This window comes from Phascolarctos cinereus, unplaced genomic scaffold, assembly GCF_003287225.1.
Source record: "Phascolarctos cinereus isolate Bilbo 61053 unplaced genomic scaffold, phaCin_HiC Scaffold_4;HRSCAF=312, whole genome shotgun sequence".
Lineage (NCBI taxonomy): Eukaryota > Metazoa > Chordata > Mammalia > Diprotodontia > Phascolarctidae > Phascolarctos > Phascolarctos cinereus.
The window spans coordinates 698,687,694-698,712,600 of NW_027555847.1; the positions used below are offsets into that span (position 1 = coordinate 698,687,694).

The 24,907-nt window shown below is 43.5% G+C and overlaps 1 protein-coding gene across 1 annotated transcript in view; it reads right to left on the minus strand.

The window, feature by feature from the left end:
• Positions 1-17,856, minus strand: part of PPTC7 (protein phosphatase targeting COQ7) — a 39,422-nt gene extending 21,566 nt beyond the window's left edge. Inside the window, exon 1 of the mRNA XM_020970213.2 lies at positions 17,272-17,856. Coding sequence (XP_020825872.1) covers positions 17,272-17,506 — 235 coding nt within the window. The 5' untranslated portion in view covers positions 17,507-17,856. The remainder of the gene's footprint in view (positions 1-17,271) is intronic.
• Positions 17,857-24,907: the final 7,051 nt, after the last annotated feature.

Consider the following 24,907-nt stretch of genomic DNA (forward strand, 5'->3'; position numbering starts at 1 on the left):
GTTGGCAGTCAGGTCTCTTCCTACCATGTTCGGGTATTTAGAATGAGATGTAGGACCACTATTTTAATGACTGCACTATGCTGAGAGACCAGAAGAAGGCCTCTGCCATGCTGGCTAGCGTCATGAGCTCCCAAGCTGGCTTTAAGATGAGCACAGAATTGGCGTGCATGGAAGCTCCCACGTCAGCAGATGGATGACCTATTGGCCAACATAGAGAGAAAAGAGAACACAAGTTTCTTGAGGGCAGAACTGGTGCAGCTGTTTCCTATTTGTCTTTGCAATCTAAAACACTTAGCCACTGTGCCTGGCACACAGCACTTAAAATCTTAGTCACTGGGGATAACCTCTATTACCTTTACAGAAATATAAGTATAAATCTACCAAGGTCCCTTGATGGATCTCTCCGTCTGCATATCCATTAGCAGCCTTATAGCAGTAACTGTATATTTGTGTGCTTGTCTTATCCCAGGCCTACTGTGACAGCCTAAGTAGACTTCTAACTTCCAACCTCCTCTGCCTTTTCCAAATTCACTCTTTACATAGCAGCCAAGACGACTTTACTTTCTTTTTTTTTTTTTTTTTTTGGTGAGGCAATTGGGGTTAAGTGACTTGCCCAGGGCCACACAGCTAATAAGTGACTCAAGTGTTTGGTCTGAGGTCGAATTTGAACTCAGGTCCTCCTGAATTCAGGGCCAGTGCTCTATCCACTGCGCCACCTAGCTGCCCCTTTTAAAGTGAGGTGATTTTTTTTTTTTTTGCTTTTTGGGGAGGCAGTTGGGGTTAAGTGACTTGCCCAGGATCACACAGCTAGTAAGTGTCAAGTATCTGAGGCTGGATTTGAGCTCAGGTCCTCCTGACTCCAAGGCTAGAGTTCTATCCACTGTGCCACCTAGCTGCCGCTGATGATTTTACTTTCAAAGCTCCATCTGACCATGTCACCTAAGAAACCAATATGGAAGCTTCTTCTGGCTGCTAGGATAAAACACTAACATTTCAGGTTGACATTTAAAGCCTTTCAAAAGAAATTTGGTTCCTACTAATGCATTGTTGGTGGAGTTGTGAACTAATCCAACATTCTGTGGAGCAATTTGGAACTATGCCCAAAGGGCTATAAAACTGTGCCTACCTTTTGACCCAGCAATAGCACTTCTAGGGCTGTATCCCAAAGAGATTATAAAATGGGAAAAGGACCCATACGTACAAAAATATTTGTAGCACCTCTTTCTGTGGTGGCAAAGAATTGGAAATTGAGGGGATGCCCATCAATTGGAGAATGGCTGAACAAGTTGCGGTGTGCGAATGTAATGGAATAGTGTTGTGCTATAAGAAATGATGAGCAGGCAGATCTCAGAAAAACCTGAAAGACTTCTATGAACTGATGCTGAATGAAATAAGCAGAACCAGGAAAACATTGTACACAGTAAAAGCCACACTGTGTGACTAACATTCATAGACTTGGCTCTTCTCTTCAAAAGCCTCATGATGGAAAATGTTCCCCACATCCAGAGAAAGAACTACGGAGTCTGAATGCAGATCAAAGGACACTATTTGCTCTCTTTTTGTTGTTGTTTTGTTTCTTCTTTCTCACGGTTCCTCCTATAGGTTCTAATTCTTCTTTACAACATGACTAATGTGAAAATATGTTTAATGTGAATGTTTATGTAGACCTTATATAAGATTGCACGCTGTCTTGGGAGGGAGGAGGAGAAAATTTTAAACTCAAAAGCTTATGGAAGTGAATGTTGAAAACTAAAAATAAATAAATTTAAAAACAAAAAACAAAAATATAATTCCTGCTTACCTCTCTAGTGTTAGAGTTGGCCTATTTGCTTCATTTTACATGTTATATTCCCCCCCCCCCCCAATATATGCTGTTTCCTATTCTGTCTTTGTATTCTTAGGGCCTAGCACAATGCCTTTGCACTTAATTCTTGGAATGAAATGGACTAGACTGTAGATTCTTTGAGGGGCAATGACCTGCTTTTTGTTTTTCTTCCCCTCCATGAACTGAAGGCCAATGTGAAAGTGTCAACTTCACAAGATTTAGAGCCAGAAGACATGGGGCTGAATCCTACCTTTACCCGACCTTGAACAAGTCACAACCTCAAGGCATTGGTTTCCTCATTTGTAAGGTCAGCTGGTTGGACTATACAACCTCTAAGTCCTCCTCTGGAGAAAAGAACCAAGTACCATCACCTCATTCTAACTAATGTTTATTTGCTGAAAGAGGTCTGGCTTTCGTTCCAAATGGGAAGGGATGCCCCACAGGGGTGCAGACAATAGGGGAATTCGTGTGCAAAGGCTTCAGCAGTACCAGCACATAGGAAACATTAAGTTCAGGCACCTAAGGTAATTTAGGGAACTGAGTGCACACACGGCAATGAAACCTGGAAAAAGGTGGGATCCCATTCACGGCAGCTTCCATTCTGAGCTTAGATATTCACCAGGCTTCTTTAACAAAAATACAATACAGTGAAAAATAAACCAATACTTGTTTTGTTCTTCTAAATGTCTATCTTTGTTGCACGTTAAAAAAAAATCATAGCTTTGGTTAAAAGTATAACCTGAAGCTGGCCAGGTTGCCATAAGTTTGCTAGCACCCACAGTCCCATAAAGGACTATCTTTATCATAGAGATGAAAGCTTTCTGCCAACTCACTGATTGGTGAAGTTCATCTCATTCACAGAATTCATGCATCAAATTATAATCTCAGACATGAAATCCTTAACCTGAAGCATTCATAACATGTTATAATAGTGGTAGAAACCCCTTCATCTTTCTCCTTTCACAATGATGTTTTTTTAATTTTTATTCTCAGTTCCAAAATCTCTCCCTCAGCCCAGCTCCACACTGAGAAGACAAGTAACACAAATACCCATTACACATGTAAAGTCAGGCAAAACATATTTTCACATTAGCTATGTTGGGAAAAAAAAAAGCAAGAAAAATGAAGGCAAAAAAAATGCTTCAATTCTCTCTCTGGAAGTAGATAGAATTTTTTATCATGAGTCTTCTGGAATTGTCATAGACTATTATATTGATCAGAGTGGCTAAGCTTTTCACAGCTGATTGTTGTTATAATATTGCTGTTACTTGTATACAATGTTCTGGTTCTGCTCACTTCACTTCGTATCAGTTCACATGAGTATTCCAAATTTTTCTGAAACCATCCCCCTCATCATTTCTTATAGGACAATAATATTCCACACAATCATAGACCACAACTTTTTTAGCCATTCCCCAATTGATGGGCTTGATGCGCATCCCCTCAGTTTCCAATTCTTTGCCATCACAAAAAGAGCTGCTATAAATATTTTTGTGCATAAAAGTCCTTTTCTTTGAGCTATTTGGGATACAGACCTAGTAGTAATATTTCTGGATCAAAAGGTATGCAGTTTTACAGCCCTTTAGATATAGTTCCAAAATGTTCTCCAGAATGGTTGGATCAGTTCACAACTCCACCAAGTTAGTATCCTTATTTTCCCACATATTCTTCAGCATTTTGTCATTTTCCTATTCTGTCACATTAGCCAATCTGATAGGTGTGGAGTGGTACCTCAGAGTTGTTTTAATTTGCATTTTTCTAATCAATAATGATTTAGAGCATTTTTTCATATGACTATATATACATATAGCTTTGATGTCTTCTTCTGAAAACCATCTGTCTATATTCTTCGATCAACTGGAGAATGGCTCTTACTTTTATAAATTTGTCTCAGTTTCCTATATATTTGAGAAATGAGACCTTTATCAGAGAAACTGGCTGTAAAAAATCTCCCTCCACCCCAGTTTTCTGCTTTCCTCCTAATTCTGGCTGCATCTTCACATTCATTTCTGACCCAGAATTTTAATATCATAATAAAAACATCATTTAGTCAACATCTTTTATACTAAGGGTACAAGCACTGGCAGCCTAAAAGCTGTTTATAGTAAAAACAAATTCTCTCCAGGAATGGTACATAACTTCTCATGCTCAAGTTTTCCATGAACACATGTCAGTTTAAGGAAACAGAGCCCAATAATCTTAAGCCTCCATTAATAACTTTGCATTATATATCTTTAGCTGAAGTATTTTCATTAAGATCTCCAAATCTAGTCATTATTACACTGAAACAATAATCCCACACTTGAAATAACAGTAAACTGATGCTAAAGCAAGAGAGGAATATTCCATTTTTATATAATATTATTTCAAATGTGTTATTAGCTTTATGAGATCAAAGTACCTCTAGCATAGGTGACTGGGGCTTGTCAGACATATATTTATTCTGAATCCCTTCTATAACCTGGTTCACAACACTGCACTCTGGGTCCAGTGTTTGTGGAAAATATGGCAACTCAAAAAAGACAAGTTAAGGGGACTCCTTAACATATTTTACGGTATTGTTCAAAGAGAACAGAATTTCTCCTCACAATCAGTTTTTAAGCCAAAGAACAAATTTCCACTTCTAGAATACATTTACATGTATATTTAAATGGGAAGGCTTTGCGCCAAACAAATTCCATATAATTGGTATTCTTAATTCTAGAATTACTAGGCTCAAAAAAAACCCCCTACTTTCTCCAGCTGTTAATAGCTAATGAAACTCTAATTTTCTTTTAAAGCTTCTAGGCAAACTGTATTATAATTGCTTCTAGAATAAAAAAGGCTCATTGAGTCATAATTAATTAAAAAACAAAACTTGATTATATGTTAAAAATGAGGACTTTCAATTATACATACAAGCCCATTTATGTAACTACTGAAAACCAAAGGTGCATCTCTAACTTCGGCCAAATAGAAGGATTTATGAACTAGCAACAGCTTCAACTTCCCATCATACTGTCCCCAAATTCTTAGGAAAGGACACCACATAGTACTGACTTTTAAAATCCAATTCATCTTCATATTGACAGGAGAAAAGAATTAACAAAGCAAATACATTTTCTAAGAGAAAATAACTTCTGATAGACAAAGGTTATTGAATGCCAGTTTGTTTATTGGCTCTTTTAAGGAAACGTTTAATATTTTCTGGTTTTTATATACACTTAAAATAAAACCTGAGAGTTTCAGTCATCATTAATCAAAATGATACATGTTTATCCTTTACCATCTTCAATGACCTTAAAGCATTTTACAGTTTTACACAGAGCTGACTCTTCCACTGGTGAAAGGTGTCTCTTCATCTATTAGAATGAGTTTCGGTATAAAACCAAAATTTAGAGGAAAACTTTGGGTAAGCCAGAACAATTAGCAAGGTAAGGCTCTGGATACTTCATAATGCCAAAAAGTACCAAGAGACTTAAGTACTACAAGGAGGGAGGATTTTACACATTGGACTGAACTCACACAGCAAGTGTTTCCCTGGCAAGTGACTTCAGGCAATACTCTGAGATCCCTGGAATTCCCTTTAAAGACTTAATATTTATATAGACCGCAGCTATTTGCCTAGTAGAGACCATAACATAAGATATCAGAGTCACAGGATAACTGAGATCAGAACTCAATCTAAGTGCTAAAAATATGCCAATACTCCTTTAGGTATAGATAATAAGATTAAAATGAGAGAAAGGATAGGAAATGCCATCTCCGCACGTAGGTACACAAAAGAGAATGAAAGATAAAAGTAGACCTTCGGCTAATAATCTGGTTTTCCTTCAGTGAAAAACATAGATTATGATCTTGCCTCTTTAAAAAAGCAAGTGAAGTAGTTATTCCCTGGGCAAAAACTTTCCCCACAGCGAGGGCCTACAGGTAACCTACTCTGGGCATTAATCACAAGCGAGCAAGCCATGTCTAATCCCTCCAAGACTGCATCTACGTCAGGAATGCAGGGAAGTCTCTAAGCGTGGCACAGATGAGGAGCCAAAGCAGTGAACCTGTGAGACTATCCAGAAAAGCTGCCCGAAGAAAAGGACTTTTTCTTGATTTGCCTTTGTATCCCCAGAACCTAACAGTGCCTCCCCCACAGAGGCCCTTGATGAAGGTTTGCTGGATTGAACTGACTCAATGGAGGAGAGGTCCAAGCCACTGAGGAAGTTTTCTGGCTGAAGCCTACAGGCAAATTGCAATTCTACTAAAGAAACAATTTGTCTAAGGGTCAAAAGCAAACAAAAGGAAGAAATGAAAGATTCTGAACAAAGAGAGAAATTCATTCTTTCAGCCCAAATCAGTTATTCCTTGCAAATCACCTGCTTTAATTTATAGCAGCTCTTTTTGTGGTGGCAAAGAATTTGAAGGCGATGTCCATCAACTGGAAGAATGGTTGAACAAGTTGTGGTATATGAATGTAATGGAATACTATTGTGCTATAAGAAATGATGAGCAGGCAGACTTCAGAAAAACCTGGAAAGACTTGTATGGACTGATGCTGAGTGAAGTGAGCAGAACCAGGAGAATGTTGTACACAGTAACAGCCACACTGTATCATGACTAACTTTGATAGACTTAGTTCTTCTCAGCAATGCAAGGATCTAAAACATCTCCAAAAGTCTCATGATGGAAAATGCTATCCACATCCAAAAAAAGAACTATGGAGTCTGAATGCAGATCGAAGCACATTATTTGCTCTTTTTTTTTCTTCTGTTTTGTTTCGTTTTCTCTTTCTGGTGGTTCCTCCTATTGGTTCTAATTCTTCCTTACAACATGACTAATGTGAAAATATGTTTAATATGAATGTATATGGATAGCCTATATTAGACTGCATGCCATCTGGGGGGGAATTTAAAACTCAAAAGCTTATGGAAGTGATTGCTGATAACTCAAAATAAATTAATAAAAAAAAACTACCTGCTTTAACTATACCCTAATAATTCTAATCCTTTAAAAAATTGGAAAACTGGTATCTATGTGGGACTTTCCTATTAACCATTCCCAGAGCATGGGGAACATATTTATCAAATTTTATGGATCAAGTGCCAGCCTAGGTGTCAGAAAGCCCAGAGTTCAAATCAGGCCTCAGACCTGTATGACTCTGTGCAAGGTATTTAACCTTTCTGTGCCTCAGTTTCCTCATCTATAAAATGGGGATAATACCTCCTTCACAGAGTTGCTATGAGGACTAAATTAGATAACATATATACAACACTCTGCAGACTTTAGTGGGCTCTATAAATGCTAGCTAACATTAATCTTCCATTACTTAATACTACTGCTACTTTGCCAGGAAGCCGAATTCAAGTTCTTCCTGTAACACACAGTAGCAGCATGTCCACCTCTCAGTGCTCCAGGCCCATTTTAAAGGACTGCCTTACACTGAGGAAGTTTCAGGTCAAACTGCTCTGGGGAGAAACATTTTTTTGATTTTTTGTTTTTTCAGAAGTTGCTTACAAATAAATATACAATTATATCTACTTACAAATAAGTATTCAGACTAAGATCTACACCCAAAGAAATCCCATTTTAAGAAGCTAGACACAGAAGCTAGTATTATTACCTGAAAATAATGAAAGCATACCAAATTAAGGAATTTAAAATATTTACACATGCAGACATTCCGATTACTCAAGAAGAATGTGAAACAAAAACCAACAATACAAAAGCACTATTTTGTGATGAGCTCAAGAGACAAAGACTTCAACAAATTAATTTTATTGCTTAGCAGGTCAAAGGATTTAGAACTGGAAGGGACCTTAAGATATCATTTAACCCAACTTGCTTTATTTTACAAAGGAGGAAACTGAATGGGAGAGAAGTTGGCCTGGTAACTTGCCCAAGGTTGCACAGATTGGCCCTTGAGCAGCAGAACTTAGAATTTGAAATCAGGTCTTCAGAATCTGGATTCAGTGCTCTTTCCATCAAACTACAACTATAATAGTTCAATTATCAACTATTCTCAACGATATTATTTTTGTTTTCCAACAAATTCTATAGTTTTAATAATTATATACCACTAAAAGAAAACCTCAGTAAAAGATCTTTTAAAAATCTTTTTTTAAATAAAAGTCATTTCTGAAATACAAGCATCTATTAAATGTTACAATTACATTGTTACGATAATAAGAACTTAATAGACCTTTTTTCAAATACAGTTGCAGAGAGGTGATGTAGTGGATACAGTGCTGGCCAGGTCTGGAGCTAAGAAGATCTGAATTCAAAATTGACCTCAGAACTTACTGTATGACCTGGACAAGTCATTATCTCTGGTTTGCCTCAGTTTCCTCACCTGAAAATGGGATAATATTAACGCCTACCTCCAAGGGTTGTTGTGAGGATCATATGAGAGAATAGCACAATTCCTGGTACACAGTAGGTACTAGATAAATGCTAGCTATCACTACTATTGTTGTTGTTTTAAGCCTTAAGAGAAGGTTTCAGGTTTATACACCTGACCACATTCCCTCAGTAAAAGGATCCGTGGCAACATATTTTGCGTAAGTCCAATGTTTCCTAGCTTAGATAACAATATAGACATAGGTGAGAAGAAGCCCCAGCTCCCTCTTTCCCATTTCATGATTTAAATGCTGTATTTTTCAGTATGTGACACATGAAAAAATCAAGCCAACAACTTTTCAATGCTGATACCCATATCCACACCTTGATTAAAAATGAAGGCAGATATAAATCAATACCAATTGAGTTTAATGGATTTTAAGTGACGCAAAATTGCATTGTCTGCGGAAGAGACAGCAAAGAATGCCACAAACACCTTTGGTTATCGAAGACCACTGATATTTAGTTGGCAACTCAGCATGTGTGAAGGGGACAGACTGGGATAAGTTCAAAGGGCCTGTCCAAGCCTTCAGAGTTCTCCATTTTCAATGGTAGAACATGATTGAGAGAGCCATGTTTAAACTTCCTCATTTCCCAGAAGCACTGACAGTCATTATTACTATCTAAGCTGCAAAAATGAGTTACTACAGAAACACAGGTTTTGTTTGCTTCATTCAATACTGCTAACCCTTTTACATATGCCTTAAATTTGAGCCACAGAGCAATTCTGGGATGTCAAATATTAGATGTGGGCAAAGCCGAAGGATCACGATAGTCACAAGAAATCCCTTTTATCTCCAAAATAACCTGAGGCCTAAGGAGACCCTTGTTCTCCACACTGGGAGGTCAGCTGGCCCCTCTCAAGAGTGAGCACCCCAGTGAGCCAGGGCTGGCACAGCCTTGGTGCCAGCGCTAGCCATGCATGCAAAGTCTGGGGCTTCCCTAGTCGCTGGCCAGGGATGGCACGGCTGGCATCTAGCCCCACGTCCATCAGGTACAGACTTAGCCACATTGAGAGAAATAAAACAGAAAATCCTGCAAAAGTAAGAGAAGACCTTAGAATCCCCGTCACACGTGGTTGGCTGGCCCCAGCAGCTCCACTTCTTCCCACACTGGGACCTGGCAATCCTACGGGGCAACAGGTAGGGAAAGGCCACCTCTTCAATGCAGCTCCTTTTTCTCCTTATCCAATTAGGACCTTTGACCATGTAAAAAACAAAATGCATTTACTGAACTTAAGTAAACTATTTCATCTATTGATTAGCCTCACTGCAGAAGCTGATCTGTATATATATATATATATATATATATATATATATATATATATATATATATATATATATATATATATATATATATATGGGGTAATCCTAGCCTAGGTTTTCTGAGACCATTAAAAGCAAACCAATTTTCCATTTAAACATTCAGGACACACCTTCTATGTGACATTCAGCTCTATATGAAATGCACATACACACCAGAACACTGCCTCACTCTTCTCCTGGTAAATTTATTTTACAAATACTACTACTGTTTGCCTAATTTTTCAAACTACTTTTCAGAAAACTCTATCAACCTCCGAACTTATTTTTGGATAGTGTTAAAACAATGATTTTAAACTGACACCATGCTTTCCTACAATACACTGTGCATGTATAAAATGAGATGACCTTCATTTACATTTAGCTTGAACTTGACACAGTTTATTTGTTATATTAAAAGGCATAGCTTCAGATTTTCTGGCCTAATGCTATTGCTTCTTGATTCACAGTGGAGCAAACTCCACGTGGACATTTTTGCAACTATGTCTTGCTGATGTTTCATAAAGTTGTACTAAAGTTCAGATGATATGAAAAACCAATTAAGATCTGCAGCTACCTTCTGCTACAATCAGATTATGCATGGATACCTTTACAATCCTGATTATTGTGGTTCTAATCATTATATAAAGATCAGTTATTCACTTTACAGCAAGATTAGTCTCAGTTCTGTAAATAGCCACTATCCTAGGACCTTTGAACTAGCTTACAGATTAACTACATGAAAGAGGCTGGAAATCAGAGAAAGAAGGCTAAACTCTCTGATGAACAAAAGACATAAAGTATCTCTAAAATTATAATGTAAGTCAATAGGAAGTAAAATGCTCCCCATTGTAAAAATTCAAATTAAACAAAATTAAAGCCACATGAGGAAAATATGAAAAAATTATTCATAAAAATGAAGTTCTTAAGTGCCAGTGGTATAATCTTAAGCAGTCATAGCATGACAAGAGTATTCAGAAAAATTCATCCCACAATGACTAGTCAGCTATGTTTTGTGAGCCTTGATATTTCCAACAGCTAGAGAATACTATTCTCTACTGAGCCCACAGATTTTGACACTTCCTTGATCATTTTGATTTCTAGTGCTTATTTCTTCTTTTAATCTAATCTAATGAAGCAGGAACTGACATTCCAAACCTAGCACTTTTAAGATGTGACTCAAAAAAAAAAAACACCTAGCAAAGAAATTGTGTAACACAAGCCATGACAAAAATTAACATGACTGATTTAGGATAACATTTTAGAAACTTTTCTGCTAGATGTAACTGATAGGGTACTGTGCCCAATCCCCAATTCCATTCACCAGTCCCTAAGGCTAACAGCCAATCTCTCTCAAAGCTAGCTGCCACTCCCTCCTTGCCTCCACCCCTTTATGGACTGTAGTACTTTTCTAAGGAGTTGAAGTGGATCCTCCAATCACAAGCTTAAGTCCCCCTCCTACTTAGGGAAACATCTGATCCCCTGCTGTGCTTTCCTACTTACTTAAGCCTCCAAATACTATCAGAAGAGTAGAAGGGAATTAACAAAAAAATAACAAAACAGAGGGAATAATGAGGGTCAGCATCAAGTCTCAATCATCCAGCCGCTAGCTTTAATCTTCCCACCTTGGTAAGTACAGCTGGAACACCAGGAGACACACCTGCCCCTCCATCACAGGAGACAGGCCACCTAAATGGTCTGGGAATCACTTCAACTTGTCCAAAGCCTCCTCGCCTGAAGAGGCCCTCCTCGTTGCTCCTGTCAGTGAGGACTGCTTCTGAGGACGGCTCGCACTGGACGGCCACTGAGGTCCCACCCAGCTCTCAGATTCTGTACTTCATGTCTGGATATGGCTCATGCTCCCAAACTTGGAACCTCCCTGTTAAAATCTAAATACAGTTAAGTGGCTACAGGGCCCATGGGGCCTTTCCCCATCACCTTCCGAAATTGTTCATCTCCTCCTCAGAACACTCCCTGCCTCTTGCAGGCAGCACAGCAGGGATGTTGGTAGGGCTCTTGCAAAGAGTGGCCTCACTTTACAACATCTTCAACAACAAACTTGCTATGAATGTCAATTTGACTCTCAGAAACAGACACAAGTGAGCAAATGCTGGTAAGGCAGGTACTGGATAGTACCATTTTAAAAAATTTCTTTAAGGAGAAGATGCCTATAAAAGTGATGAGACTGAACTACTGAACTGGTATAAAATAAATGGCTGTAAGGACAGGTCATTTGACAACAATCTATGAAATGTTTACTAAATACACTGTGCCAAATGCTATAGGAGATATAAAGATGAATTAAGAAGAATAAGACAAGGTCCCCGACCTTCTGCAACTGATGGGGAGAGGAAGAGGATGCCCAGGGTAAGATACATAAAATTGATATAAGGCAAAATATCAATCAATCAATATTTATTAAGTGCCTACTTTATGTCAGACACTGTGCTAAGCCCTGGGGATACAAAAAAAGAGGCAAATAGGGGCAGCTAGGTGGCACAGTGGATAGAGCACTGGCCCTCGAGTCAGGAGGATCTGAGTTCAAATCTGACCTCGGACACATAACACTCACTAGCTGTGTGACTCTGGGCAAGTCTTAACTCCAACTGCCTCACCAAAAAAAAAAAAAAGGCAAAAGATAGTCCCTGCCTTCAAAGAACTTAAACTCCAAAGGGAAAGACAACATGCAAACAAATACACACAAAATGAGCGATACGTAGGATAAAGAGGAAATAATTAAAAGAAGGAAAGCACCAAAACTAAGAAGGGTTAGGGATGGCTTCCGGAGGCCAACTGGCAGAAACAAGGAGAGAGAGCATTCCAGATAAGGGAGTCAGCCCAGAGCTGAGAGATGTAAAGTCTTGTTTGGGCAGTAGGCAGGCTGGACCAAGAAGGATGTGTGAAGGGAGTGAGGTACAAGAAACCTGGAAGGGTAGGAGGAGGCTAGGTTATGAAGGTCTTTGAATGCTTTGCATTTGCTCCTGGAGGTAACAGGGAGGTGAGTTTGGACTTTCTGAACAGACCATAAGTGTATCTTAATCCATTTCAGCTTGGGGTAGATGGGACAATGGTAACTAACAACAAAGACAAGTAAAGCTTTCTCATGTTGTTTCTGTTTTCTCTGTCAAGGAAAAAATGATCTTTGGTCTGCAAAGGCCAGGACTAAAATGGCCAACAGGCAACTGACACCCAGATAAGTAAGGAGATGCTAAGAAAGCCCCTAGGACCTCTCAATGAATTCAGATCATCTGGTCCAGGAGAATGACATCCTGGGGTAACTGAATGGTTGAGCCACTGTCAAGGACATCTGAGAGACTGGAGAGAAAAGGTGAGGTGCCAGAGAAGTGCAGGACAAAATGACAAACATCTTGATTTTCAGATAAGGGAAGAGAACAGAGTCTGCAAACTATAGGCCACTGATTCCTGCAGAAATTCTGGAAAAGGTCATAAAGATCATTAAATGAATATCTAGAAAAGGAAAGGGAGATCACAAAAAGGCAGCATTGAGAGCAGGTTCTGGAAAAACTAACTTTATTTCCTTTTTAGACAGGGTTACTAAACCAGGAGATCAGGGCTGCCATAGACAACAGTTGACCTAGATTTTAGTCAAGTGTTTGACTAAGACTATTCTTGTGAAAAAGATGGGGCCATGTGGACTAAATGATAATATAGGTAAATGGATTCAGAATCGGCTGAAGAGCCAAGGCTTAAAGACTCACCATTAACAGTTCAAGTTTTACTTGGAAACAGGTCTCCGATGGAGTGCCCCAGGGATCTGTACTTGACCTCCTGGTGTTTTAACATTTTTATTAATGACTTGGTTGGAGGCACAATCATCAAATCTGAAGATGTCACATAACTAGGAGAGGTGGCTAATATACTAAATAACAGGGTCAGGATTCCAAAAACACAACATAGGCCAGAACTGAATTGAATAAGACGAGATTCAATAGACAAGGATAAATTTCAAGTTAAAACAATTTAACTTCACAAGTAATAGCTGAGAGAGGGAAGGTAGACAAAAGTTGGTCTGAAAAAGATCTGAGAGTTTCAGGGGACTGAAAAGTTCCCTAGGTGGTATTAGTGTAGATTTAGAGGAAAGTACCTAAGAAGTCAGCTAGTTTAACTTCTATATTTCATAAATAAGGAAACTGAGGCTCAGTGAGTCAAAACAGTTAAGTCAGACAGGGAATAAATCCTAAGTGACAAACCCCTGTCATGAGCTCTGGTGGTCTGGCCATGAACGCAGCTCCCCCTCGTGCCTCCTGTATATCTCCATCCTTTCTATTCAGTTTCACTACATTTGTATATCGACCACATTGACTAATACCTGCTCATTCTCTTATCAAACTTTATTTAGCTTTTGTTATTCATCATCCCAAGTCACAATTGCTTTGAAACCTAGCACAGCACCAATTTAAATGAGATGGTGAAAAGTTACCTGTCACCATCTAAACTACACACAAAAGCTGACTTAACAGCTATGTACATTTTTTAGGCTGATCTTTCTAGTGGGTTCAATGAAGTTTAAGTGACAGCTTAGAGTTTCATAAAAATTACCTTCGAAGTCATTATTTCAAGTAAGATGTTACAGAGTATGTTTGCTGGCCCTTTTGGAAGAGAAAATTGGTATTTTAGTATTCTGATGCTGTGTGCTGAGGGATTTCTGTTGCATTTCAGTTATGAGTCACATAGTGGGGAGCAGACTCTAGTAAAAAAAAAAAGAGAGAGAGAGAAGGAGAAAGGCAGGCACCAGACCAAAAAGGATTTCAAATTCATACTTCATCATTTTTTTTTAACTTGGCAGAATTATAGAAGTGAAATTTACCCTGTGGTGTGGGTGTGTATGTTAGGGCAAGGCAAGAGATTATACATTGGGTCAAGACAAAAAAAGGTAAATAATTCTCCCATTGTGATGTCCTTAAAAAACTCAACTGGAGTATAAGAGAAGCCAGGGTTAGTTATAGATAGGAAGTAGGACAAAAGGAGCCAAAGTCCTGTTGGTACTGGTTAAATTCTGTTTCAGCCAAGAGTAAGTGTGGCCTATGCCAATTTTCCAGGAGCAGGGAGTGGTTCTTCTGTCTCACCACACCCACCTCTAAACCACAGTGCCTGGCTTTTCCCAAAAAGAAATTCAGGGAGGACTCCCAGCAGAAGAATGTCAAACACCAAGTTCTCTGGCACACTTTAGTCACTGCATGACTAACAGGCCAAATCACTTCAAACAGAAGAAACAAAACAGTTATCTCTTTCTCCCAAAAGAAAAGAAACACTTTCACTACCAACAGCTTTTGCTCCAAAGAGTCCAGAAGTCCTGGATGCCCACAGTGAATTAAGTCTTGGGTATCATACAAGCAACAAACACTTTCATCCTGAAGAACATCCCTTTTCTGGAAATGGACAGCTGAGGGGTCTGTGTGCAAAAGAGCTTTTGCCCTGCAGCTCCAGGCCAACCCCAGAGGAGAAGGAACTGACACTCACTGCTCACCTCCACCTCTTCCACAGCCTCCAGCATCAGTTCAGTCTATCAAGGGGCTGGGATACAGACAGCAGAACATGAGCCCTCCCCAGGAAACTGGCTTTGGGGTGAGGTTTATCATGAAAAATGATGGCTACTTCAGTTCTTCAGGCAAACTGGCTGCCCCTTGAATTTCTGCCCTTTCCTCCTACCTTCCTGCCTCCTTGTCTTTGTCCACACTGTTCCCTATTGCCCCCCCTCCAAGCTTCACTCTCCCTCTTGACTCCAGTGAATTCCTCTCCACAAATCGAAGCCCAATTCAAATGTCACCACCAACCTAAAATCTCCCTCAGTCCCCCTGGTCTGTCATAATCGCTGATCTCACCTGGCACTGATTTACAACAGTGCTTCTGTTAGGCAGCACGGTACAGGCATCACAGTTTTGATCTGAGAATACAGTTTAGCACCCATCTCCAGGAAGTCTTTCCCTCCCAGATTTCCTTCATCTATTCTGTACAGATTTCATATGGACTTATTTACCTGCACCCACAGCACAGTGCCTGGCACTTAATAAGTGCTTACCAAATGCAGCTAGGTGGAAGTGAATACAGCACTGGGCCTGGACTCGGGAATTCAAATCCAGCCTCATTTATTGGCTGTGCTACCCTGGGTAAGTCACTCACCCTGCATATGACTCAGTTTCCTCAACAGTGAAAAGGGGATGATAATAATAGCACCAACCTCCCAGGATTGTTGGGGGGATCCAGGGAGATATTTGTAAAGCCCTGGGTCGTGGCTGGTGTCTTGCTAGGCACTTAACAGATGCTTGTTTCCTTCCTTCTTTCCCTGACTGAAGGAGACCCTCCCCCCTTCACCCTGCTTCTCTTTGTTCTCTGTGTATATCATGCAATGGGAAGACCAGGACCTCAAGAGCCAGAAGAGTCCTGGGTTTGAATCCCACATATCTAGAACTTCCTACTGTGAAGACTGGCAAAACACTTTAGCTCTTGGAGTTTCCTCCTCTATACAGTGGAGATGGTCACACTGGCAGTCCCTAATTCATAGGGTCAATGTGAAGCTGAAATCAGATAATGTGTGCAAAATGCTTTGCAAACTTTAAAACGGAACATAAATGCCAGCTATTAGCATTAGCTGTATAACCACGGGCAAGTCGGTTCACCGCTCCCAGCCTCAGTTATACTACCGATAACATCTGTAGTATCTACCTCCCTGAGCTGTAGTGAGGGCTGAATTACACGATGGACAGAGTGACACGATGTATGGAAAACCACCAGGTATTACTCATTACAATTTTAAACAGAAGCCTCAGCCCACAGAACTTTTTTGAAAACTCCGATGAGAAGCTTACTGGAGGGCTTGTGCAAAGTGCATTCACTCAGAAGACTGATATTAATGTCTCCCCATTCCATATCCTTTTGCTCTTACGACTACAACTTCAAAAGGGAGAGAGGTCAGAAGCTGGATGGGGAAGGCAGAGAGTATGTACAAGTGCAGTGAAAAAGGCAACTCCCGACAGCCCTGGTGGAAATGTTACAGAATAGGAAATAAACTGACTTGGGATCAGATTTCTGTGACTCCTCACAGGTCACCAAATCCTCTGAAGGTGTTTCTCCACTAAAGGTCAGTGGTGACACCCTAACTTGAGTGATGGTTTTCACACTCTGTACCCGCCATTCACAAATCAGCTGACAGCAGCTGCTCGAGCTCCAGGTCAAAGGAGAATTTTTTTTAAAGCGATAAAGGGAAAGTTACCAAAATCTCTCTCCCAACTCTCAACTTTTCTCCTGCATCTGAAATTGAAGGTGCTCCGCACCCAACTTCTCCCTCGGAGCCGCAGCCAGGGTGACATGTGAACCCAAGTTCAAAGTCACGGTGTCCTTCACTCGACGAGGAAGTGCTCTGGGTCTCGAAGAGGTTGGAAGGAGGAAACGACGAGCATGCTGACCCAAGTCAGACAACCCCTGGAGCCCCTCCCCGGCGCGCACTGCCCCGCACCTGTCGCCGCCCCCCGGCTCCCGGCGCTCCCGCGGCCTGACAAGTTACCGGTGCAAGCGGAGCAGGCCCAAGGCACCTGTGGCCCCGACGGCCCGGGCCAGGCCTCTCGCCAGCCTGGCTGGGGCCCGTACGGGGAAGGGGGCGAGGCGCTGGGGGTCGGGTCCCCACATGACCTTGCAGGGCATGGGCCGGGGGAGGGGCGGCCCTTCGGGGCCCGGCACGCACGTGCCCGGGGAGGCCCGGCGGAGGCCCGGCGCGGAGGATGGAGATGGCGCGGGCCGATTGCGGCCGGGGCCCCGACTCACCCAGCACGTCGGCGGAGCGGTGGCGGGCCACGAAGCAGGCGTCGTCCCCGTAGCAGACGCCCTTCTTGAGCAGGCCCTTGCGGAAGTCCTTGCCGAAGCCGCAGCCGGCCGTCACCAGCCCGTAATCGCCGCCGCCGCCGGCTCCCCCGCCACCGCCCGCCCGGGGGTCGGTCTGCGAGAGGCCGCCCAGCACGGCCCGGGCCACCAGGCGGCCGTATGACAGGACCGAGAACATCGCCGCCGCGGCCGCGGCCACAGCCGCCCCGAGGCGGGGGCCCCGCAGGGGAAGCCCCGCGCCGGCTGCTCGCTGCAGTTGCTGCTGCTGCCTCCGCCGCCGCTGCTGCTGCTGCCGCAGCTCCTCGGCCGGGGCCGCCACTGCCCCCGGGGCGCCCGCCCGCTCCTCCGCCGGGGAGCGCCGAGTCCCAGCCGAGAGCGCCCGCGCAGCCGGAGCCAGAGCCGGAACCGGAGCAGGGTCAGAGCCCGGGCTGCCTCCACCTCTGCTCGACCTCAGCTCCAGCGGCCTCCGCCATCTTCCGCTCCACTAAGCGTGTTCCGGGGCCAGCCGGCAGCGCCGCCTACACCCCGGCCGCGGCCCCGGCCCCGCCCCCCGCCGCCGCCAACCGCCGGCGGCCAACCGCCAACGGCCGCGGCCCAGGCCTCGCCCCTACTCCCGCTACGGGTTAGGGAATAGGCCCCGCCCCCACCGCCCTTTCTCCCCGGATTCTCTTAGAAGTTAGCTCCGCCCCTTTTCTCCTCTCCTTTCACCCTCAGCTCCTTTCCCTCCCTCGGGGTTTGTACTAAGTAGCATAAGCCCCGCCTCCTCAGTTTCCTCCCTCCCCATTTCTAAGGAAGAGTAAGCCCCACCCCCCTCCGGTTTCCCTTCTTCCCTCCCTCCCTCCTCCCGTAAGCCCTGCCCCTTCTACGCTTCCCACCCGCTTCTTTCACCCTCACCATCCCTCGATAGGAAGCCCCGCCCCCCGTTATCTTCTCTTTTTTTTCCTCCTCTCTCCCTTCGGGGACCAGATCCTTTCAACCTATCCCTCTCCTTAGTCAAATACATAGGTCCCGCCCTCTCCTCACAGCTTCCACCAATTGCAATGCGCTCCATCTCCTCCCAGCTTCTGCTAAGGCGTCCCAACGCTTCTGCCCCGCCCCCACTCTCCTTTTTTGGTTTTTACTTCTTCCTGTCTTTCCCTTGTTCTGGCGCTTCGTCTGTCAGCCCTCCCTGGAAGAGAGACGCTACTCCCTCCCCGCTTCACCCTCTGTCTGTCCTCCCTCTCTGCCCCCCTTTACCCCTCCCCCGCCCCGGGCCAGGGAGCAGGCCCCGCCCTCTTTCCCTCTCCCCTCCCCTCTTCCTCTCCGTCACACCCCCGCGTTGGCGTGGATCCCGCCCCCGCGCAGGCCTGGCCGGGTTACCCGTTGTCCCTCTAGTCTTCACCTGTCCAGGAAGCCTTGGAGGGTCGCGCTGCCCTCTGAGATGTGTACTCCTGGGGTCCTCCCTCCCATCCCCCTCCTGGCTGGGGGCAGCGCTCCCGTGCTTTATTATCATTGGCTCAGCCTTGGCCAAGGGCTTTAGGGCCGCCGGGTCAGGGATCTTCGGGCTTTTAGGACACTGTCCCCATTTCACAGATGCGGGCTCGGGGCCCGGAGAGGTGCGGATGTGGCCACCCTACTGTTCGAGGCAGCAGCGGACCTTTGGGTTCCCTGACGACGGTCTATCGGTGCCTCTCAACCAATTTGCTCATCTGTAAAATGGGCATGAATGGCAAAATGATATCCGCAGCAGCGACTTGACAAGGTTGTTGTGAGGCTCCGATGGGATGATGTGTGCAAGGTGCCCTGTAACTCCGAAAATTAGCGAGATAAATGTCAGTTATTATCATCCACTCTCAACTGGCCAAAAGAGCAAACTTACTGGTTTGCACCTACTGGTTAATAATAAACGTTTATTAGGCACCTACTTGTGCTAAATCCTTTACCAATATTATCTCATTTGACCCTCACAACAGCCCTGGGAGGTAGGGGCTATTATTATCCTCATTTTACAGAGGAGTTCACTGAAGCAGATAGCAGTGACTTGCCCAAGGTCACAGAGCTGGCAAGTGTCTGAGGCTAGATTTGAACTCGGATCCCCTTGACCCCAGGCCCAGTGCTCTATTCACTGAAGCACTTACCTGGTAAACACGTGCCTCTCTGTTTCTACCTATGGAAAGCCACCTCATGGCCCACCTCAGGTGCCCTGTCCTTGACTAAGCTTTTAGTGCTTCAGGCCCCCAGGCCCATGGCCACCCTCCTCCAATTGGAAAGTTGTCTTTCTCCTCAAATATTCTCAGAGCACTTTTTCCTGGCTCCCTCCTTTGCCCCCATCACCTTCTGCCCTGTGTTCTATTTACCTCTATCTACATCCTATTTCCTCCTAGTAGACTGTATGCCCCTTGAGGGCAGGGACTGCAAAATGTGGCTGGAACCTTGCAAAGGAACCTGGGCACTCTATATTTGCTGAATTGAATTGCATCCCTAGTTCTATCAGTAGCAATGTCTCTAAATGGACCATCACGTGGAATATACTCTTTGTCCTAGAACCTCAGGCAACTAAGAGTCAGTTTATCTGGTATTTTCAAATGTGTATAGATAGTGAAACAGGTACCAGAAATTCAAGTGGTTATGGAAGCTGAGTTTTCAAAAAAAGGGTAATCCCAAATTGAGCCATATCTCTAGACTGCCTTACTCTGCATATCATCCAAGTCCATCTAAGAAGGGCCTTGTGGGTAGAAGTCCCAACAGATTGAACCTATAGTCACAAAAAGCTGGCTGCAATTCCCACCTCCAGGACCTACCAGGGATATGGTCATGGACACATCATCTAATTCCTCTGAACCTTAGTTTTCTAATCTGGAAAATGGGGATAAAACTACCTACCTCGGGGCAGCTAGTGGCATAGTGGATAGAGTACTGGCCTAGGAGTCAGAAGGACCTGAGTTCTAATCCGGCCTCAGATGCTTGACACTTTCTAGCTGTGTGACCCTGGACAAGTCATTTAATCCCGACTGCCTCACCAAAAAAAAAAACCAAAACCCACATAAAAAGACCTACCTCACCTCAATTCAGGCCCTTATCACCTCTTGCCTCAATCCTGGTCTCTAGGCTTCCCACCTATGTGTCCTCCGGCACTCTCATAATAAGCTTACAGAAGATGACTCTTATCTAGCATCTTCGAAACTTTCAAGCCTGGACTAGACAAAGATGAGTCAGCATCAGCAGTCGACCAAACGGGACTATCCCCAAACTCTGTCCTTGCTGCTCAGACAAATTAGTCCAGGGCACCAAAGAAAGGTGAAAACAAATGCCCTTCAGCTATCCCCCTTTGTAAAACTGCTGGCTCCACCTGCCTGAGCAGAGAGCATTTGGTAAGAGAGTTCTCTCCGCTTGGTTCCTTTCATCATTTTTGCGGCTGCTACAAAATAAGTTCACAAAAAGTCGGACAGGAATGAACAACAGCACAATAGCTTTGTTTTCAGAAATGTCTTGTTATCAGGCAAGAGATTTAAATTACCCAGATATGTATAATCCAATTGGTAAGAGAGAATTCATAATCCAATCAACACATGCAGGTGGCCAAAAAGATTTGCAAAAAGACACATCACAGAATATATAAGCCGCTGGTGCTTTTTGTTTAGTCTCTGTATACCCAGCACCCAACGTCATGATTTGCATTTTGTTGTTCAGTCAGACTCTTCATGACCCCTTTTGGGGTTTTCTTGGCAAAGATACTGAAGTGGTTTGCCATTTCCTTCTCCAGATGATGACAGATGATGAAACTGAGGCCAACAGGGTGGAGTGACTTGCCCAAGGTCACACAGCTAGTAAGTACCTGAGGCCACCTTTGAACTCAGGTCCTCCTGACTCTAAGCCCAGGGCTGTATCCACTGAGTCACCTAGCTGCCCAATTTGTACTTACTTGGCATTTAATAAGTGCCTATTAGATTGGATTATATTGTATTCACATTCCACTCCCCCTTTTTTTCTTTGTTTGATAGAAGCAACACAGTTTAATGTAAAGAATGCTGTCTTTGGAGTCAAATCACTTGGCTTCACAACCTGGCTCAGGCACCTTGACCTGTATAACATCGGGTAAATCACTTCCTCCTTTTCTGCACCTCCATTCCTTCATCTGAAAAATGTGGGGGCGAGCTCTTCTTGTCTTTATCCCAGCAGCACTAGCAGGCAGAAGGTGGTCCCTTGCGGACTTACTGCAAGACAAAACCCCTGGATTCCCACAAACCAATCCCCTCCCCAGCCCAAGGACATCACAGAACAGCGCCATTCTGCAAATCTGGAGGATTATCAGCCAATGTGGCACTGGCCATGGTAACCCTTATCTAAAACTTCTGCCAGTACTCTGTAGAGGTGCGGTGGGTGGGAAAGAGCTTCCACATCTGGTCACCCAGCAGCCACCAGCTGCCCCATCTAGTAATTCTGGACAGCTGTGGTTTGGATGAGACAATCGCCATCTTGGGTGGCTGCGATGACGCCAAGTTAGAATTTGAGAGTTTCTGGGTACTGATTGGAGCTGGAGACCTCAAATGAGGAGAGGCTTCCCACCACCACCCAGGAAGGTGGGGGGAGGGCCCCTTGGAGACTATGTAAACATGAAAATAAACACGAAAATAACGTTTCTCCCTTCTTCCCTAGCTCCCCAGCCTGTCACCTTCCCCACACCCAGCCTTTGTGTACCACTTCCTTTCCTCCTGGGTTATTCGTTCTCCTGGATGATCCATGAGGCTTTGGGATATGGAACTGGTGTCCTCACACAAAAGGGAATGTTGTTGGGGGACCAAGGATGGAGGGTTGGATTTTTTAGATAAGGTGGTGGCATGAATTGAAATGGAGAGGGCCCCCCAGAGGGGATGGCTGAGATAGAGAAGGACGGGAGCCTGATTTGATTAAGGGACAGCTAGAGGCTAAATGAGCCTCTCCTGCCCTTCCACTCTGAAGTAAAGCCAGATTGTTTTCTCTCTTTCCTCTTCATCCCTCCTCTCACGGCCCCTCCTTTTTTACCCACACATCCTGGGGTCCTAATCTTTCCAGCCAGTACTCATAAGGTATCGAGGACAGTGGTGGGGGATGGGGAGGACTGTGGAAGGTGTGCTTCTGAGAATGAGGGTATTGGGTGCTTTGGGCATTTGTAGAATTATGGTTACTTTGTCTCATTTGATTCCTTTTTTTTTTTTAAAGAAAAGTGAGAGGATTGTACTAGATTATTTCTAAGGTCCTTTCCAGTTGTAAAGGGAAAAAAGGCCTTTATTTCTAAAAGAGTTGCTAATCCAAATAAGGTAATGCCCTTTGGATGAATGATTTTTCCCCCTGAGCTGCCCAGAATGGGAGAGGAGCCAGAAGAGAAGGTGCAATCCTGATGATTCCTCTTGGACGATTATTCCTCTTTCTGCCAGATGTGTGAAAGTTCACTCCTTCAAATTAAGGACCAGGCACACACCCCTTCCCTCCCTTCCCCTGCAAGTCCTAGGCAGGCTGTCAGGCCATACTGCCCCAAGGACAAACCACTTTTAAATAGCATCACCAACTAGGTTTATGGCCACCTCAACATTTTCCATGTATATTTTTTCATCTTCAGAACATATTTTAGCTGTTTTTGACCTTGCTGGGGAAAGCCTGGTTCCCAAGATTAGCCAGGTCCACAGTGGTGTCAGATGGGAACTCCGTGCCCTCCCTCCACGTTCCCCTAGGTCTGCAGCAGTGGGACCAGATTAAAATGTAACTGGGGAAGAATTTAACAAAACGATTAAAAATATAATAGAACACAGATACCACTAATAGTGGTTTTCTAAGTCATTATGTGGCCTGCAGGGATCCTTCTAACCCGGTTTAGTGACCCCTATGTCTATCTTGAGTTTGACACCTCTAAGCCAGGGTACAAGCTCTGTGGAATGCCATTGGCCTAGATGATTCCAAGGTCCCTTCTTGGTCATCGTCTATGATCCCATGCAAATATAAAGCTTTAAATCTCTGCTGGTCTCTGTTGATGTTTCCATCAGTCAAATAATACTGGCCAGCATTTATATAGTGCTTGAAGGCTGCAAAGCTCTTACATGATCCTCACAATAAGCCAGGGAGGTAAGTGCTATGATAGGCAGAGAGAGATTAAGTGACTTGCCTAGGGTCATACAGCTAGTCTGGTCTTCCTGACTTCAAGACCAAATTTCAGTCCACTGTGGCACTCACCTCTCTCTATGGGGGCCTTGTCATAATAATAACTGGCATTTCCATAGTGCCTTAAGGTTTACAAAGCATTAATTATCTCATTTACTCCTTAGAACACTCTTCTGAGGCAGACAGGGCAGGGTTTATTACATCCATTTTATAGAGGAAACTGATACTTTAACGGGCTGGCATAATATAATATAAGGACTCAAACTGAGGTATACAGCCTGCCTTGGGGTGCTCAGATAAATTTCACAGGGACCATGAACTCAGGTGGTAAAAAAAAAAATTACATTTCTACTTTCACTAATCTCTAACTGAAATTTGGTATCCATTTTAATTCTAGTGCCATCATATTTTCATTATTTCCTATTGATCCTATATAGAGCTTGTCTGTACAGATTTGTTTGCATGTTGTCTCCCCCATTAGACTGTAAGCTCCTGGAGGGCAGGAACTGTCTTTTTCCTCTTTTTTTTTTTAAGCCCTTCTTGTTTCTCCTCTGTTCTCTAAGAGAGCCAGTGATATCAGGAAGGTGATGTCTTGACCTGCAAGTTGTTATTGTTGTCTGTCCTTCCTTCTGAAAGAGGACCATGACCTCAGGGGGGTGATGCCATGACATGCAAGTGAATTGGACTGAGGTGAGGGAGGGCTGTGCAGTCTCCAGAGCCATCTGGATTCAGTGGCCAGATATCAATCACGACGACTGGAGATGGCTCCCACACAGTGGGAGACCCTGGCCTTTTTGAGCTAAGGTCTTTCCCAGGTCTCAGTTTGTCTGAGGCAAGCCCATTCAGTGGGCATCCCTAGCACTTAGCACAATGCCTGGGACATAGTTGGAGCTTAATAAATGCTCCTTTGCTGATTCACTGGATTGCCAAAGAGCTTCCTGACACAAAAAGGATTGAGAACTGCTAGATTGTGAAGTCCTGGATTTGTAGTCCAAGGATTTGGGTTCACATCGTGTTTCTGCTTCTTGCTACTTATGTGACCAGGGTCAAAGTGGCACAGTGAATATCGTGCTAGGCTTAAAGTCAGAAAGACCTGGGTTCAAATCCAGCCTGTGATACTAATTTCATTACCCTGGGCAAGTCACTTAAGCTCTGTTTGCCTCAATGTCCTCAACCATAAAATGTGAGTATCAAATGAGCTAATATTTGTAAAGCTCATAGCACATTATCTGACATGAGTAGGCACAATATAAATGCTAGCTATTATTATTATTATTATTATTATTATTATTACATAACCTTTCTAGGCTTTAATTTTCCTCATCTGTAAAATGAGGGAGTTGCACAAGATGAGCTCTAAGGAGACTTCCAGCTCTCAATCTATTTTTGTTCAGTTATTTTCCAGTCATGTTCACCTCTTTGTGACCCCATTTGGGGTTTTCTTGACAGAGATATTGGTATGGTTTGC